Source organism: Neofelis nebulosa, chromosome 3, assembly GCF_028018385.1.
Source record: "Neofelis nebulosa isolate mNeoNeb1 chromosome 3, mNeoNeb1.pri, whole genome shotgun sequence".
Taxonomy (NCBI): domain Eukaryota; kingdom Metazoa; phylum Chordata; class Mammalia; order Carnivora; family Felidae; genus Neofelis; species Neofelis nebulosa.
In genome coordinates this window covers 171,394,532-171,413,370 of record NC_080784.1, presented here as the reverse complement: position 1 = coordinate 171,413,370, position 18,839 = coordinate 171,394,532, and the positions used below count along the sequence as shown (strand labels likewise).

Below are 18,839 nucleotides of genomic sequence, written 5' to 3'. Positions count from 1 at the left end.
TGCCAGAGGCGGGGGCGGCGGGCTGGGGTCTGTTCAATAGGGTGAAGAAGCCAAGTGGAGACAGGGTGGCTGGTGCGCTAGCGGGGAGGGCGGTGGGCAGGACGAGAGCCCTCGGTGACAGGAACCGAGTTGTCACGCTGCAGTGTAAAGCAAGCCCTGGGGCTCCCGCCGAGGACACCAATTTCAGGGCTCTAGAGCCGGGAAGGGGTCTGCGAATGCACTGCAGGCGGCGCTGGGAGAAGGATCTGCCAGGGCAGGCACGACAGCCAGACTTACCTAGGGGAAGAGGTGGGACGGGGGCATCTTTTCCCTAACACACACACGGCCCGACCCCAAGCTGGCCCTGAGCCACCCCCGTGCGCGCTGCGCGCACAGCCCCGCGCTGCGGCGGCCGCTCACCCTCCGCGCGGGAGCGGATTTCCGACACGGTCCTCCGCATGGTGGGCATCGCTGCGCCCGCCGCAGGTGGATCCTCAGCTGGGACTCTGCACCTGTCACGGCGCCGCGCGGGCGGGAGACCTGGCTGCGCGGCGCCGAGTGCTCAGCGGCCGCGCGGGCCCCGCAGCCCACCCAGGGCAGCGCCGCCGCCGGACGGCCCCCGCACGCCGGAGCTGCAGGAAGAGACTACGAAGGTGGTGGCGTCTGCGGCGCTAGCGAGCTCTCCCGGCAGCCGCCGAGGGGGCGGCTCGGCGAGGGGCGGAGCTCGGGTGCCGACGCCGGGGGAGGGGTCGCCGAGGCGCGCGCTCACTCGCTCCCGCGGCAGCCCGGCAGGGAAGTCGGGAGAGGGGCGGGGAGAGAGCCGGGAGAACCTCCTCCGCCCCGCCCCGCCCCGCCCCGGACCGTACCATTCCTGCGGGGGAAGGGTGGTCAGCTCCCAGCCTCCTCTTCACCCCCCGGGCGCCCTCGCTCCGTCTCGCAGCTTCGGCTCGTCCCGTCCTTGCTCCACAAGGTTCTGACTCTGCCGAAGTCTTGACTAGAGAGGAAGGTGTGCTTTGCCCCTGTATCTCCGTGTATCTCCTTCCCACTACCCTGCGGCTTTTAATAGCAATGGAGTTGGCCTTGGTCTAGAAAGTGGTGTTGGGTCCGAGTGGACCGGCGAAGGGGGCGAGAAGGCTTGGGACGCCAAGGGTTAAGTCCCAGTCCGGGCAATGGAAAGGGACCGCGAGGTCGCCGCCTGGGTGGAATTCTAGCCTCCCAGAGCGGCCGGCAACCCTCACTGCCTGAGCCTTACTTGCCCCATAGCCCGGCCCGCGAGCAACAGGCTCTGAGGCCGGGCTTCCCACCCCCGCGCTAGTGCTCCTCCGGCCACGGTGCTTGGTTGTAGGCGGACTGCTTGCGAGTGGGCAGTTGCGTCCCGCCAGTGTGTGCTCTCAGTCCGACGACGCTCGGGAATTGCAGTAAATTCAACAATTGTGCTAGGTGGTTCACAAAGGACTTTTTTGTTTTGGGTTTTTGCGTGGAGTCAAACCTGCAGGAAGTTGAGTGCAGTAGTTTTACTTGAAAAGGGGAAGTGCCCTAGCATAAAATCCATAAATGCTACATTTTAATTTGCTCCATACCCTAGTGATCATCCTAACCTCATTACCTTTTATTTTGTATAGCAAGGTCTATGCTAACAAGTTTTTGAAACTAGTACCGTATTCTTTTATTGCTGATTTTATCTTCAAGTTAGAATGTAAGGTTTTATGTAGATTCTGGTGAGCTGCTGAAATGGCAAGAAAGGAATAAATTAAATTAAAAGCAATTTGCTTCTTCCTTCATCTTGTGCTCTTCCTCCAGTATCCTGTGGAAGAGAGGCCTTTTATGTGAGTTGTTTTCAGATCCTGAAGGGAGAGATCTGAGGAGGTTTGACCAGAGAGATAAGTGATTATTCCCAACCCTCAAGATAAAATGAAATCCACTAACAGCATCTTATCTCCATTTGTGGTATTTCGTTTGCCTCCTGCAGGTAACATTTGCTAATCAGAGCTCTGCCCTACATTAATACTCCCCGTTATGTGGTCAATGCATATTTATGAAGAGCCCACTCTCCTAGGCTCTGATTCAAAGGCTGGGATTAGAACAAAGAAAATGTATTTCCAGTATTCCTGAAACATCAGCAAGGGTAGAGCAGGGCTCAAGATAATTGTGTTTTAGTGATGGTCATGATTTTCAAGTATGGTCTTCGAAAAGTAAGAAATAAGCAGTCTTGTTAAGACTGTCATCACTGGCCATTTTTATTTCTTCCAGGTCCAGGACTTCCTGTATAAAGCAGGTATCCTCTGGCTTGATGAACATGAGTCTGGAACAAATTAAAAGGGTAAGTACAACCATGGAGACAGTAAAAATAAAACAAAACAAAACATCGGCTTTAAAAGTTAGTGAACAGAAACCAGAGAAAATGCTGTGCTTTTATGATTAACATTTTAGGTATAGTTTTATAAAAAGCCAGAGCCAGTTTTTATTCAAAATCAGTGCACAGCAGCATGACGGTTTCTGATTTATGAGCAATCACCTTTGTAATTCCTAACGAGCCCTCAAGTGAAGTTCAATTCTGCTTAACTGAAGGGAGTTTCAGAGATTACCTGTATTTTCTAGAGAAATCTGTTTTATATGGTTCTGTGCGTGTGTGTGTCCCATTACCAACCCATCAGGAAAGTTGACAACATATGCGATTCATATAGGAAATGACCACTGTCTTTCATACAGAGACGATCATTGCATGGTACAGTCTAGCTTACTGTGTGTCCTTTTCCCAGATCATTCTATCACTATCCATAATGGTGATAGTATGCCAATCAACTCATTTCTGAAAAACCACTCATTCCTGATGGCTAGAAACCACACACATTCGTATTGGGGCAGAAACCTGACTGAAGTAGAATATTGAACTAATCTGCATCTGCTTGATTTCAATTTTTTTTTTAATGTTTATTTATTTTTGAGAAAGAGAGAGAGACAGAGCATGAACGGGGGAGGGTCAGAGAGAGAGGGAGACACAGAATCTGAAACAGGCTCCAGGCTCTGAGCTGTCAGCACAGAGCCCGACGCGGGGCTCGAACTCATGCACCGCAAGATCGTGACGTGAGCGAAGTCGGACGCTTAACCGACTGAGCCACCCAGGTGCCCCTGCATCTGCTTGATTTAAAAGCCCTCTCAGATATTCTCACCTTCCATTGTTGTGTGAAGTACAACGTGCCAGCCTCTGGCAGGGAACTCTGATTCCGGCAACATGACCTTGTCACAGAATCTGTGGTACAATTCAGATGTCAGCAAGATCATTTTAAAACTTTCAGGTTCTATGACCATGCTACTGGTGGATTTAGGAGGGAGAGGGTTCTTCAAGGACAGCTTCTCTAAGGACCAGGTTTTATCATCCTCCACAAGATATGTATCGAATGCATAAAATGTGTGAGGCACCAAGCCAGAGTGCTAGGTGACAAAGACACATAATGCACATGTGAAAGCTAACCCAGCAATATGACAAAATGGCTGACACTTAAAGTCCAATAGACTATAGACATCGAGAGGAGAGTCCAAGAGCTGAGGTGATCAACATGATTAAACTAGGTCTTAAAGTCAGAGTTAAGGATGTAGAAATGGAGGGAGACATCATTTCAGGTAGGGATGCTTGACATACAGTAAATACTCAATAATGATTGTTTAGTGAATGTTTAAGGTAACTGGAATGATAGAAAAGCATATATCCTTGGGAGGAACAGAGAGATCAATTTGACTACAACAAAGCTTCTCCTCGGGAATCTGTACACCTTAAATGGATGAATTGTGTGTTATATGAATGATAACTTAATAAAGATGTTAAAAAAAATATCTCCAAAGTTGTCAGCCAAAAATTATCAAGGCCAGAAAGTCAAAAAGAGATGTCAGAGGATATTCCTACCTTAGTGGGTTTTCACTTACCTGATGTTGCCTGGGTCTTTTGTTGTTTGGGGCCACCAAGGGTTAAGAATTTGGTCTCCTTTGGGAGGAACTCATAGTCATATAGGTGCTCACTAATATACTGATTTATAATAAAGGCTGATGTGTTTTGTGAACTTGTGGCCCAAAGGTAGAGACATGCCTGAGAACCCTGCATCTGATTAGGACTGAGGTGTGGAAAGTTGATTTCCACACTCCTATAAAATACAGACACTGAATAGTGCTGGCCACCAAATTCTATATTCTTTTGCAGGTGCATAAGATAATTGGGTAAATTAATCTTAAATTGTAGATAATTACAATTATCTTTTAGTTTAAAATTGAGTTATGACAAAATTCTATCAGATTGCAAATCTGCCTGCTTATTTCAAGGAAAGATGCTTGTTACCTTTGGTATATAGTTGCTATTATATTGATTCAACAGATAGTATAAGGTTAAGATAATATATTGTTAGATTTGTAAGGCACGTTCCCAAAGTCTTCCCATCTTGATTGCTCTCTTTGTGTCACCATCCCTTAACATGCATACCCCTCCAACAAACCAGCACATTCTTTAGGCTCTGTTTCTAAAATATATCTTAATTCTACCCACTTCTTTTCATCTTTGCCACTCTTGTACAAGTCACCATGATCTCTCTCCTGTAAAAGCCTCCTTACTCATCTGTCTGCTTTTATTTTTGTCACGCATTCATCTTCTAGAAGCCATGGTTATTATTTTAAAGCACAAATCAGTTTATGTTATTTCTTAAGACTCTTCAGTGGCTTGCCAGAACACTTGGAATGAAACTCAGACCCTTTATGATTTTCTCCTTGCCTGCCTCTCAGACTCCTCTCCTTCTGCTTCCTCATTCAGTCATTGGAGTCAGATGATTCCAGCCCACCCAGCTTAGATTTCCCCACTTCCCCCCCAGTGCCAGCCCCCACCACGTTGCCTTATTCTGTCTTTCTCATAACACTTATCTCTATCTGAAGTTTTCTTATTTGCTTACCTGTTTAGGAGAACTAGGTCTTGCTACGTTTCTCTCATTCCAATTTGTGTCTGTCATATAGCACAGTATCAATACATATTTGTAGAATGAATGGATGAGCTTAAAATTGTGTGCACTGTGATTGATCTGGTTCCTTAAGATTCGAAACTGGAAATAGGTAGAAGAATGGGTAGCATGCTATTTAAAGATACAAGAGGTTGTGCCCTTCATAAACATATATACTGGAATATATTACTTTGTCAGAGTCATTTACATGAAATAATTTAGAGCATATTTATTGTGAAGTACTTGGTATTGAAAAAATCTTGTGAATACCATATTGGCTTTTGTCAAAATTCAGTGATGAAATTTTAAAAACGAACCAGTTTCAACTAAAAGCTCTAACTCTGTTGTCATTGAATAATTCAGGCACTTACTCTTACTCATAATGATAAGATCAATACTTTTCTCTCATGCCTGTGATTCATTTCTCATGACTGTATCATCATTCTCTTTTCAAACACCTTGGCAAGTTTTTAATTCAGAATTATAACGTCTTTATTATAATGTCTTTAAACATTATTATCTTCTTCATATACTGGGAATTCCCAACAAAAAGTACAATGATTTTTTCTTGACTATAATTGAAAATACTCTACTCATGTTTAAATGAAACTAGAGTTTTAAAATGTGGCTTGGTATTATAAGAAAGAACTTTTAATAGAAATTTTAAAAACTAAAAAAAAAAATAAGAAAATTTAAAAACTATCATCCAATATATTTAAAATAGCATTAAGTTCACATACAATCATTTTGGAAAATAATTTTCCGAATATTTTACTGAAAAAGTAAATGAACATTCAAGGGGAAACAATCCTGTTGAGAACTTAAATTCATATTTCTTATTTGAAACTGGTAAGAAACTAATTAAAAACAATCCTAGTGTTGAGAACTTAAATTCATACTTCTTATTTGAAACTGGTAAGAGACTAATTAAATGGTAAGATTTTTACTTCAAAAGTCTCTTTCCTATCAAAGCCAGGAATTGAAAATTAATACTGTTAATGCTTCCCCCCAACCCCATTACATTCTAGTAATGCTGATCCTTTGTAAAATGCTGTTGTAAAATACCCCATGAACTTCATGGGTAATACATTTAGCATATCATGTTATAGATTTTGACATTTTAAAAAAGCAGCTTTATTGAGGTATAATTGACATAAGCTTCATATGTTTAAAGTGTAGAACTTGACAAGGTTGGACATATATGCACCTGTGAAGCCATCACTGCGTTCAAGATAACATATCTATTACTTTCAAAAGTTTCCTTCTGTCCCTTGGTGTGGTTGTTATGTATAACTAAAGATGCTTTTTCTCCACTTTATTGAGTGCCCACCATGTTCTAGATACTGAGCTGAGTATTGGAGATTGAGTAGTCAGCTAAAACAAATAAGTTTCAGGCCCTTATAGAACTTACGACATTAGTCAAATAATTATGTAAACAAATATAAATATATATCATACTCTAAGGAAATGTAGTCTACACCTGTATATATTGAGTGTATTACAAAGCATTTCTGGGTTTTCACATTGTATCTAGAACTCTTCAAATTTGTTTATATGTGGCTTTGTTATAGATCTAAAAAAGATATACTAACAGTTTGTTTCTACTGGATGTGATGGCTTTTATCTTGAAAAAAGTGTGGTATTTGTTATATGGAAAGGATAACCACTAAAAGCAAGAACTTTTATTATAATCTATTTCCTTGATGTTGCCCAGAAAGCCAATATTGGAAATAAAAAGAAACACCCAAGAAAATCTCTTTTTTTTCTTGCCATGTCAATTAGGTGCTCTTTCAGGGAGGAAAGATGACAATACTGAGGAAAAAACTATTGAAAGAGATGAAAATCTCAGAACTTTTTTTGAACAATTGAGTATAACAGTAAATGAGATAAATATAATTATAAATACAGTTTTGTAACTCCATGACTTTTAATTTAGAAAGAATGCCAGGCTTAAAAAATGATTTCCTGATTAACTGAAATAAGCCATAACTTTCAACTATGAAATATTTGCCAGTTGTGTTTTGGCCTCTTGGATGATGTAGCCTCTGCTCGGGTTCATAATTCACTGCAGTGTTTAGCAGATTTATTGGAGAATAACAATGTTTTTTTCCTCCCTCTGACCCTAAAAAATCGGAAACAACATCTGCTGGAAAGAGGAATTATTTATCACCGTAGTTTCTTGGCAACTTTGAACTCTAAGGAAATCTACCAAATGGAGAAAGAGAATCAATCCAGGGTTACATTTTAGTCATCCCCCAAAGAAAAGAAGGTAGGGGAACACTATAAAGAAAGGATGTAAAGGAAGTGAAGTGACTGCAGGTTCAAGGTTTGTGGAGCTAGAGACACTGGAGGTGAGAGCACAGTGAGCAAGTGCTAAGTAGGAGAGCAGACGCTTGGACTTTTGTATAGATGGGCTTCCCTATGCCAGACTTTAAATGTGGGCCCCTCTTCCCTGCCTTTTTCTCTTGTCTATTTTTTTTTCCCATTTGGTTTGTACTCTTAAAACCGACCTCAGCCTGTTAAATTGGAACCTCTTTCCTCCTATTCCTGCATCCATGCTATTCTGACTCCCGCTTGATGCTCATGCTTTCAGAAGTCATATACTGTCTAACTGAGGCAGCTGCAATCTGTGGCCTGCATCACCCCTCAGTTTCCAGTGCCCACTGGCTTCATCTTATACCTCCTTCCGGCTCCTGTTGGCTTCTGACTTGTTCTTGATCTACAAAGTGCAGGAGGCAAAGGGAAACCCATAGTTTGGGAAATACTGAGAGATAAATTTGAATAAATGCACAGGAACCAAATTAGGGAGGACCATGCAAACCAGCAAAAGTGATGGACTGTATGCACAGAATGAAATGAGAGGCAGTGTGGGGTCTGGACACAGAATAAAATTGGGCTTTAAAAAGATCCTTGTGATAACAGAATGAGGAGCATGAATTAGAAGCAGAGACTCCAAGTTGGAAAGGACAAAGATCTGTTCAATTAGCAGAGAAAAAGGTGATTTTTATTTTTATTTATTTTATTTATTTTCTTAAGTTTATTTGAAAGGGAGGGAGAGCGAGAGATTGAGAGAACATGAGTGGGGAAGGAGAAGAGAGTGGGGGAGAGAATCCCAAGCAGGCTCCACGCTCACAGTGTGGAGGCTGATGTGGGCTTGAACTCACAAATCCAAAGGTCATGACCTGAGCTGGAATCAAGAGTCGGATGCTTAACTCACTGAGCTACCCAAACACATGGAATAGGTAGTTTTTGAAAAAATTGAACTTGAACATAACATGAGGAATTTTTAGTAATACTTATGGGACTATGGAGAATAAAGGACATGTTAATCTGAAAAATATAGATAATTTTCTCTGTATAGTATAGATATAACTATAGACATAGATAATGGCTGTATTTGAACTTTTTAGATGTTGAGTCGATTTCCTATTGAATCAATTTATGACATTCAAAGAGGGGAGATTGCCTTTGCTACTTGCTTTGAAATGTTACGTATGTTATATTTGAGCATATGCTTAATTAATGGAAGTGTTTCATTTATCTTTTAAAGCTACTATACATTTCAGTAGCCCAGAGAAAATGTATGATTAATCTAAAAACCTCATTGGTATCAACACTGATGTAATGAAAATCACTGGACTCAAAAGACCTGGTTTGCATCTCAGTTCTGTCCCTTTCTAGTGGCTTGATTTGGGGAATGCCATTAAAAACCTTTCTGAACTTCAGATTTGCTTAGTGGGTTACATGGAGGCTTTGCAATCAAACAGCTAGATTCATATTCACATTCTATCTCTTACCAGGTTACCTAATTTCTCTCTGCCTCAGTTTCCTCATCTGTAAAATGGAAAATAATTATAATGTCGATTTTATAGGAATATTGTGAGAAATACATGAGGTAATTTATTACAATGTAATAGACAAATTTTAGTTAATAAATTTGTTAGTTAATAAATTATTACCATTTAATTAACCCAACATCTCTTTCTACTCCGGGTGACAGAAAATTAAATGATTTTAGGTATCAGAGGCATATTCCTAATGCCTTCTTTTTTTGTATAGTCAAATAACACAAGTTTACTTAATTTATCACTTGTATGACAAATAGCACAAATGTTGGATATATAATTTTAATGCAGGATTCTATTTATTGATTTTCAGAGACTTGTTGGGAGGAATACTCATTAGTAGTATTTATTAAGATGCCAGGGGTGCCTGGGTGGCTCAGTCGGTTAAGCGCCGGACTTCAGCTCAGGTTATGATCTCACGGTTCGTGGGTTCGATCCCTGCATCGGGCTCTGTGCTGACAGCTCAGAGCCTGGAGCCTGCTTAAGTTCTGTGTCTCCTTTTCTCTCTCTCTCTGCCCCTAGCCCCCCTAAAATAAATAAACATTAATTTTTTTAAAAAAAGATGTTAAAAAATATGCCTGTATGTGTCACTTAGAATAAGATTCAGTTGCCCATAATATTATGAAAACCCCAAAATAACAGTGGTTTTTACGAAGTTGAAGTTTGTTTCTTTGTCATATAAAAGAAGTCTGAAGATAGGCTCTATACTGTCATCAGAGGTCCAGGGTCTCCCCTTTCTGCTCTGCCATGTTTACAAGTGGTTTCCATCATCAAGGTCACCTCTGGGTCCTGTCTGGCTTCTGTTGCACCAGCCAGAACATCCACATTGAAGATGGGGAAAGGAATAAGGATAAAAAGGGATCCCAGCATGCTTTAAGCATCTGTTACTGAAATCTTACCTAAAAGTTATGCTCGTATCTTACTGGCTAGAACTCAGTCACATGGCCACAGCTGAAAAGGAGGCTGGTAAATTTAGTTTTTTATTCATCTGGCAATGTACCTGGATAAAACATGAGGTTCTGAGGAAGAAGAGAGTGGATTTGAGAGTAGGCAACCTACATTCTCTGCTATACTTTCAGTTAAATCTCAGAAATCATTCTCAAGGTTGCATTATTAAAATTTTGGAGTTCTTCATGGACATTGTAGTGGAACTATGATTTGGTCAAATAGTGTTTTAAATATGTATAAGAAAAAAAAGATTTTACTTCTTTTTAGAAACAGGCTTGATTAAACAGGTTTGTAACTGCTGAGGCTTAGCCCCAAATTTATTAAATGCTAATTGAAAATAATATTGAATTGAGGACAGTTGAAAATAGAGAGGGAAATTAATTTAATGAGGTAGTAACTTAGTTGTTAAGGTGACTTCCTGGTTAAAAACAAATAGGATCTGAGAGATGAAAAAGAGATGGGGCAATGGATGACGTAGAAACACAGAAAGATCTTCTATTTCAGCTTTTCCCCCTTCTGTTCACATCAGAAAACAGAAAGATCAGAGAATTCGAGGTGTGAAGAGAGACAATATATAATGGCATTTGGGGAACATAAGTCTGTCAGCTGTACACAGATTGTACTTTGTGGGAAAAGGCCCAGACCTTGCTAGGAAGCTATTGGGGCCCTGTTGTCCATGGGGGTTTTCTGTGTTCTTGACAATGGCTTTTGGATCCTGAAAGGACTATCTGAAGCAAACTTTATTTTCTAAAAATTAGTATTTAATGTACTAAATACATATGTTAAAAAATAGAGTTCTTTTTTAAGCTTTAAAATTCAACTTGATCGGGGCACTTGGTGGCTCAGTCGGTTAAACATCCTACTCTTGATTTCAGCTCATGTCATGATCTACGGTTTGTGGGTTTGAGCCCCACGTCCGGCTCTGTGCTGACAGTGTGGAGTCAGCTTGGGACTCTCTGTCTCCCTCTCTTTTGGCCCCTCCCTTGCTCTCTCTCTCTCTCTCTCTCTCTCTCCTTCCCTCTCAAAATAGATAAACTTAAAAAAATAAAATTCAACTTGATCATTTTATTCTATTTAAAAATCTAGCAGATTTTAAGAATTACTTTTGAGGACATGGTTGATTAATGTTTGATTCCATTCATAAACTAAAATGACTTTAAGCATTTTAAACTACACTTATGAAGTTGAATTTTGTTTTCTTTTTAAGTCCTTCAGTCATCTGTAGGCTTTCAAGTGTTTAAGTAACCATTATAATAAGATAAATTTAACTTATGAAAATAAGTCTTAGGCTTTCTCAAATTTTCAAATAACTGATGGATTTCAGCATAAAATCTTTGGTATAAATCAATTTTCCTGTCCCATCAATTTAATTTGGAATCATAACATGACATATTTTTGTAGTAGGTCCAATTCTCTGGATTATTATTTCTAAACTTTACTAAAAGATATTAGTACTTATAGGTTTGATGTACTTAGTCATATATAGACTTAATTCTCCAAGTTTAAAGCTACTAATTCTCTTGGAAACAATTATGCCATCCAAACAATTTTACGGTTAGCATTCCAAGTACTTCTGGAGGTTACACTTTAAATTACCTGAGGCTGAATATTAACCAGAGATATCAACTGAGACATCTGAGCTCTGGAACTACGGATACCCTTGAAATTTGTTTTAGATCTTTGGCTGTCAATGGGCCTCAGTCCTCAAGATTCAAGTCCCCATTACCTCACATTTCTCCTCACATGCAGAAGTTATATTTGATCCATTTGATTGGCTTCAGCTAATCTATTACTGTATTATTTTACTTCAAATTATTTTCAAATTTTTTCCTGCTAGTAATATGTATAGTTCTTTTCATGACATTGGATTGAGTTTTATTTATCTTCCAAGACTTTTTATAATTGGCTCCTTTTAGTTTTAAGGTCTAAGCTTATAGTCAAGGGACCCTGAACTAGGGTGGTGGCAATTGGAATGGAAACAAAGGGAGAAATGGAGAGGTGTCACGAGAGGAGAATGGAGAGTAGATGTTAGGATGAGGAATGGATTCGTAGAAGAGGAAACATCGAAGAAAGATCCCAGAGGTAAGTTGGAGATTGGCAGTTCTAAACCCTCAGTCCATATCTATTCCCCCTACAAATCCCCTGCAGTTGGTGATATGCTCTCCTACTGACCCCTATGAGAACACACAACCTGGAGTATTTATCCAGACTAAGGTATAGAAAATCTATAATTCCAGAGTTTCTTCTGGGTCTTCTGGTAGCTATAATTTGGCAAGCAAGGACAGATAACTGTTGTTTGAAATGATGGATTTTTCTTCCTCACCAATAGGCTCTTCCCTGTGTTTTAGAAAGTGGAGGCTGAATATGAGAGTAGAAGTTGGAATGTACATTTATAATGACAAGTGCTGTCTTCTTACTGAAAGAGGGACTGTGTGAAGATTATTCAATGTTTAGGGAACTCTCTCTTCTTTAGTATGAACCTATTCTGTATGGTCTCAGAAAATCACTCTCAGGGGGTGTGTGTGGTAGAAACAGAGATGTACAAGTTCAGTACAATTTTTATTTTTTAATTGATCAGGGAGAATGAGGAGGCATGTTGTTGTCTCACACTGATGGAAGGATGTCCTATCAGGCAGGTCCTTAAAGTACCACTATTCATCCATCTACAGTCCTCACTGTTTATTTCATTCTAGACCGAGTTATTCAGTATTTGGAAAGTAGGCGATCGAGTCCACTGTATTCCACTGGTTTCAGGAGAATGGGGATTTTCTTAAGTAGAAATGGAAGTTAGCACTGAAGGTTTAAACATTTGGGGGAGAGGGGCGCCTGGGTGGCTCAGTCGGTTAAGTGTCCGACTTTGGCTCAGGTCATGATCTCATGGTTTGTGAATTCGAGCCCTGCATCAGGCTCTGTGCTGACAGCTCGGAGCCTGGAGCCTGCTTCAGATTCTGTGTCTTCCTCTCTCTCTGTCCCTCACCCACTTGTGCTCTGTCTCTCTCTTTCAAAAATAAATAAACATTAAAAAAAAGCATTTGGGGGAGAAAGGAAGAAGGGGTAGTGAGACAGGTAAGCAAGTCTAGAAACTACAGTATTCCTTCAAAGAGATTCCCTGTGAATGGATTCAGCTACCTTTTTTCCTTTCCCATTAGACTATGGAAGCATATTTATCTTAATGTTTTATGTTACAAATTTTCAACAGAATTTTGACATGTTTCAGATTTACAGAAAGTTGCTAAATGTAACAAAGAATATTTTACTATTTTTGCTTTATCCTTCTCTGTTGTTTTTCTGAAAAGTTTGAGAGTAATTTCCTGACATGATACCCCTTACTCCTAAGTAATTCAATGTGTGGTTTCCTCAAGTAAGTGCATTCTTTTACATAGCCACAACACAATGATTAAAATCAGGAATTTAATGTTAAAATGATACTTGTCTCTAATCCCCAGACCTTACTCAGATTTTGACATCTGTTCCAACAATGTTCTCCAGAAAGTGTGTTGCATTCAGTTGTCATGTTCCTTCTGTCTTCTGTAATCTGGACCAGTTCTTCAGTCTTTCTTTGTATTTCATCACCTTGACACTTCTGGAGAGTGCAGGACAGTTGTTCTGTGCTATCTCTTTCAGTCTGGGTTTGTTTGATATCTCCTTGTGGTTTGGGCACGATTACTGAGGAAGTGAGGCTGTGTTCTTCTCAGTGCACCCTATCAGGAGGCACACGATGTGGATGCTTCAGTGCTATCGATGTTAATCTTGATCACCTGGTTAAGGTTGTAACTACCAGGCTGTCACTATTTGTCCTCTTGTAATTAGCAGTATCTGTGCAGGAGACCGGTTTTACATTTTTAAAACATTTTTTAATACATTGTACAGTTTAATTCTACTCTCCATATTTGGAAAGGAAGTTTTGTTTCTTTTTCATTTTTCCCAGATATGCTCTTTGCTTGTCCATTCTCCGCTGTGCCACTGGTACCCACCCCTTACATCTCTGCCCTGGGTCTGTTCACACTGCCTCAGTGGAGTATTGAGGGGTGGGAGGGAGAGCCCACAATTCCCATCACTCCTCCCATCTCTTCAATTCCCAGGACACAACTGGGAATTGTAAAATGTAAAATTGTAAAAAATCCGTAAAAATGACAGGAACATTTGGGAGTTTTTTGAAAGGGAGTATATGAAATGGAAAATAAAAGGATATTTGATGTACTTTTCTCACTCTGTGACATTTCCGAAAGCTTTCCCTGCTGAGTAGTTTTCTGAACACCTTTCTTACAAAAGACACTGAGCCAATTTGTTCTGTAGACCTTACGTACCCCTCCTCTTCTGTTATATGGGAAGCTTAGTTCCTACATGAGATCAAACTCACTGAACTTAAAAAGTACTACAATCACACCGAAAAACTAATATGTTAATATTATTACACATCTAGTAAAAGCTCAGAATTCCTTCTCATTTAGCAACTCTTTGTAGACAAATTAAATATAAAGCTAGAGGAAATGTTCTCATTATAGAAAAACTCAGCATAATGAACAGTCATGGTGAAAGGGAAGATTTTACTCTGACCTATAAGATATCTTGTTGCTTCTGGTTTTTCTTTACAGGTTAGTGGGAAATTTATAGGGTAAAACATGGGTATTTCAATGTCTGTTTCTATAACACGTGAGATAACATGTTCAGGGAATGTGCGTGTGAGAAATGAGATACCACTTTCAATGAGAGGTAATCAAAAGAGTTCCATGCTTACTGAAATTTCCATTCTGCCAAAAACCTGCTCCAATAAATATTTCATTCTAAATAGGAAGAGGAAAAGCTAATCTCACATTCTCTCAATTTCATTTTAGATTGTTTTCTGGCATTGGGAAATAAATAGGGAGACTTTTGTTTTTGCTTTTGTTTTTTCTTATCACAACACAGGGTGTCTTGGAACTACTGACAGTTGAGAGCGTTGAAACAATGAGTGAATTATTTGGATTGGTTACCTTGAAGAAGCCTCAAGGATTTGGCAGGCATTCAAAAGCCAGAGATTGAACGAGTTAAGGATAAAATTGATCTGCCTTGCAGCTTTCTGTCCAAAAGACTGCCTGGTTTTGTTGCAGCTTTGGAGTCTGATCTGTCTTGTCTAGAACCCTGAGAAATTTTGAAAGCCCCGACGAACACCCAGTAAAATCTACCAAGCAAGGTCCAGGAACCTGCCTCCTTCCACCAAGACACAGGCATCTAGGCACCTTGCTCAGGCATAGACAGCGCATCTTGGAGCAATCAGCCTGTTCCCCTTGAGCTCTGTTCTTATTTCCTCAGTACATGCAACTGTCTGAGCTTCTGACTTAGACACAGCAGAGATACTGTTGCTGCCAGAGGGTAATAGTTTGTTCTGTTATCCTGGAATGCCCTTGCACTGAGAAAATTAGAAGCTGGAGAGCTCAATGAATTTTCCCACTGTACATTTCTCGCTAGCTCTTCCTGCCTCTGATTCTTCCTGCCATTTTAGAGGGAAGAGCCATCCCACTTCTCAGGCTTCCAGCTTGCCCATGGAATCAGTTGGGTACATTTAATGCACACAGAGGAAATGCTTATAGAGCAGGTAGCAAAAATAAGGACAGAATGTTTTGTTTTTCTGATCCCTCAGAGAATGGGATATTCCATGTAAGTGTATTTTCTAGACAACTGAATGAAACTTCTGCCTTAAACATCAAAGTCTATTTTTAACTGTGAGAAGCAGTGTAGCATAATGATTAAGCACATAGACTCTGAGGCAGATTATCTGTAAATAAATCCTGACTCTACCACTTTCTAGCTTTGGAACTTTTCGTCCTGTACTTAACCTCTTTTAGCTCAGTTTCCTCATCTGTAAAGTGGGGGCGAAAGTAGAGTTATTGTAAGAATTAAATAGGATTAGATGAATTAAAATATGTAAAGCATGTAAAACAGTGTCAAGTATGTTGAGTCCCAGAAGTTATTATTAATTCAACTATTCATATGCAAATCTTGCTATAAAATTGTACCCACCTTCTTTTTTTATTTTATAAAACACATTGAACATTGAGTACTTGGTGCCTTCATACCCAGAGAAATAATAGTCATGCCTTCAGACCCTGCTATGATGACGCTAATGGTGAAAGATAGCTAATATTGTTTATTTTGCAGGTTTCGTGAATGTTATTGGTAATCCCTATGGTACACCTCTAAGATACGTACACTTATAAATAGGCTGAGAGGATTTACGTGCTTTCCCAATTTCACACCACGAGAAGTAAAGATTTGAGATGCAGATCCAGAGGCTGTGGGTTGGGAGCTGGTGCTCTTGGTCACCTCACCCCACTTTCTGGTGGCTGGGCTTTCTTGTCACCACACCAGTCGTTCTCAGACCTGAGCGTGCATTAGAGCTCCTGGCGGCCTTATGAGAGCATTTGCTGGATGGCCAGCCTCCTACCCCAGAGGTTCAGATTCAGTAGTTCTGGCATGGAGCCCGGCACTGGGGTGCTAGCTTGCTTGGTGCCATGGATGCTGCTGGTCCAGATTACCCTTTGAAAACTGCTATCCTGCACCCAATGACTCCATACTATTTCTAATTCCAACTTTTTTTTTTATTGCCCCATTACTGTTAACGGCACTTGAAGCTATCTCTGTTCTTTTGCTCTCAAACCCTATTAAACATACGTTCAGCTGTTTTAAAACCCTCTGCAGCTTACCTCCTGTGGTATTGAATGTGTGCATTTTATGGCAGCAGTTGCCGCTGAGAGGTTCCTACACTTGTAGCTCAGCTCCTTGGAGCATTTGGTTCATTAACTCTGCGAGGAGCTTCACTTACTTCTTTGCATAGTGCTTCCTTTTATTTAAATGTGGGAAAAGTGTTGAGTAACTAAGCTTAATAGATTTAAAATGCCCATCACATGCCACTTTTCTCTCCTCAATGTTGAAGCCTTCACACCCATTGGAGGATATTCTCTGATATCGCATAGTACAACCTAGCACACCGATGACTTGGGTTTTTAGCCTCCTCAACTCGGAAGTCTAGCTCCAGGACCTAGTGTTTTTGTGCCTGTCTTTTTGTTTTATATCTGTTTCTTTGAGTCTAGTTTTATCTTTTATCCGTAGAGTTTTAAAATCCCCTGTAAGTCATGGAATGGTCACAGAATTAGGTCTAGCAAGATTTTGTTCTTAGTAGAACGTTTTTTTTTTAGCATGACAGAGTAGATCCTTGATGCCTGAGATACCTCTCCTTGGCTTAACAGTGTAAGAGGCAGGAATCTCACAATTCTGGCCTCCTCCAAAGTGATGGGTTCCTTCTCTGTTCAAGTCTAGATAGCTTTGGGTGCACTTCTGTGAGAAATTGAGTCACAACTGGGAGCAATTTGACTCACTTGTTCCTTTGGTCTCATGTGTATCTTTTGCATTGCTTTTTTTGCTGTTTATAAACTGAAGTAAACTCAACCTTAACCATGGACCAAGTCATCATTCTAGACCACACTTTGTGGTCTGGCTAATTTACAATCCCTCACATTGCTTTCATATTACAAGCCCATATTTTAATTTCTATATATCTAAATACGTTTAACATAGGCCCCTTCTACGTTACTCTATGGCGGCCATCTTCCAAGCCCCCTCTGTACCAACCTCTGGACTTCATGTTGAAAGAGAAAAATAAAATATATTTGCTTAAACCCCTATAAATTCAGATTTCTATTACTTTTAACTGAATATATTCCTTAATTGATTCTCTCATATAATCAGAATTCTGTTAGGTAGGATTCCTCTAAGAGTTCGTTAATTCAGTAGCTCAAAAAAGTCATCAGAAGCCCAGGCCCTTTCCATTTTTCTATTCTTCCATTCTCCTCATGACAGCAGGTTGCCTCACAGTCGTTTGATGACTGCAGCAGTGTGAGATATCATGTACTTTCAAATTAGAGGAATGGGAGAAGAAATCTTTCTTGGGTCTGTTTTTACGGAAAGGAAAACATTTCCCCCAAGTCCCTAGGCAGATTTCTCCCCATGTCTCATTGGGTCACATGCCATGCCAAACCAAACGTCTCCCAAGAGGGATAAAACAACTGCGATTGGCTCCAGTCAATCAGGAGTCACCTGCTGGGGAGAGAGATGGCTTCCCCAAAGGGGATAGCTACATGAAGACAACTAATGAAATCAAGGTCTGTTAGAAGGAAGAAGAGCTGCTGGTATAGCAACTGACAGTGTCTATCACTGAGGTAGGACTGGCCTCTTTGGGCTGAGTCACTTTCGTGGATTCTTGGACCAGTTAGGAGAGAGTGGTCCGTAGGGAGATTTTGGATATTCTGATAATCTGACATACGGGAACCCAAACCAGTTTTTATCTGGACAAGTTAATTTAATTGGGAAATGAATATTATATCATCTTAAGAATGATGCAAGATGATGAACACCAGCATAGGAGAGATAAAGTTATAGTTAAAAAAGGAATTCTGTTTTTAAAATAATGTTAAAGATATGCCAACAAACAGCCCATACAGAGGATTTACTTTCACTTTACCTTTGAATAACTTGAGCTCTCTGGAGAAAAATTCTATTCTAAGGCAAGTGTGTTCATACAAATATGTGAAAAACAAGAAGCTGTACAGAATGAAGTGGGATAGTGTGACTTCCCAGTTATTGTTTATTTTTGAAGGAAGGTTTGAGGTCGGAGAGGTTTTTCCTTGCTTTCTCCTCTAGGGTTTTGATCATTTCCTGTCTCACATTCAGGTCCTTTATCCATTTTGAGTTTATTTTTGTGAATGGTGTAAGAAAGTGGTCTAGTTTCATCCTTCTGCATGTTGCTGTCCAGTCCTCCCACCACCATTTGTTAAAGAGACTTTTTCCGTTGGATATTCTTTCCTGCTTTGTCAAAGATTAGTTGGCCATACTTTTGTGGGTCTAATTCTGGGGTTTCTATTCTATTCCATTGGTCTATGTGTCCGTTTTTTGTGCCAATACCATGCTATCTTGATGATTACAGCTTTGTAGTAGAGGCTAAAGTCTTGGATTGTGATGCCTCCTGCTTTGGTCTTCTTCTTCAGTATTACTTTGGCTTTTGGAAAGAGCCTAAGTGTCCATCAACTGATAAATGGATAAAGGAATTGTGGTTTATATA

At 40.2% G+C, this 18,839-nt stretch overlaps 2 protein-coding genes across 4 annotated transcripts in view; one reads left to right on the top strand and one right to left on the bottom strand.

Annotated features, from left to right (window-relative positions):
- ATP8A1 (ATPase phospholipid transporting 8A1) overlaps window positions 1-713 on the bottom strand; it is a 232,689-nt gene extending 231,976 nt beyond the window's left edge. The window contains exon 1 of the mRNA XM_058722721.1: window positions 400-713. Coding sequence (XP_058578704.1) covers window positions 400-448 — 49 coding nt within the window. The 5' untranslated portion in view covers window positions 449-713. The remainder of the gene's footprint in view (window positions 1-399) is intronic.
- The window catches only part of GRXCR1 (glutaredoxin and cysteine rich domain containing 1), a 316,157-nt gene that overhangs the window by 347 nt on the left and 296,971 nt on the right, over window positions 1-18,839 (top strand). For all 3 annotated transcript variants that reach the window (XR_009259609.1, XR_009259611.1, XR_009259610.1), the window contains exon 2: window positions 2,230-2,299. The gene's annotated coding sequence lies outside the window, so the exon portion shown is untranslated. The remainder of the gene's footprint in view (window positions 1-2,229; window positions 2,300-18,839) is intronic.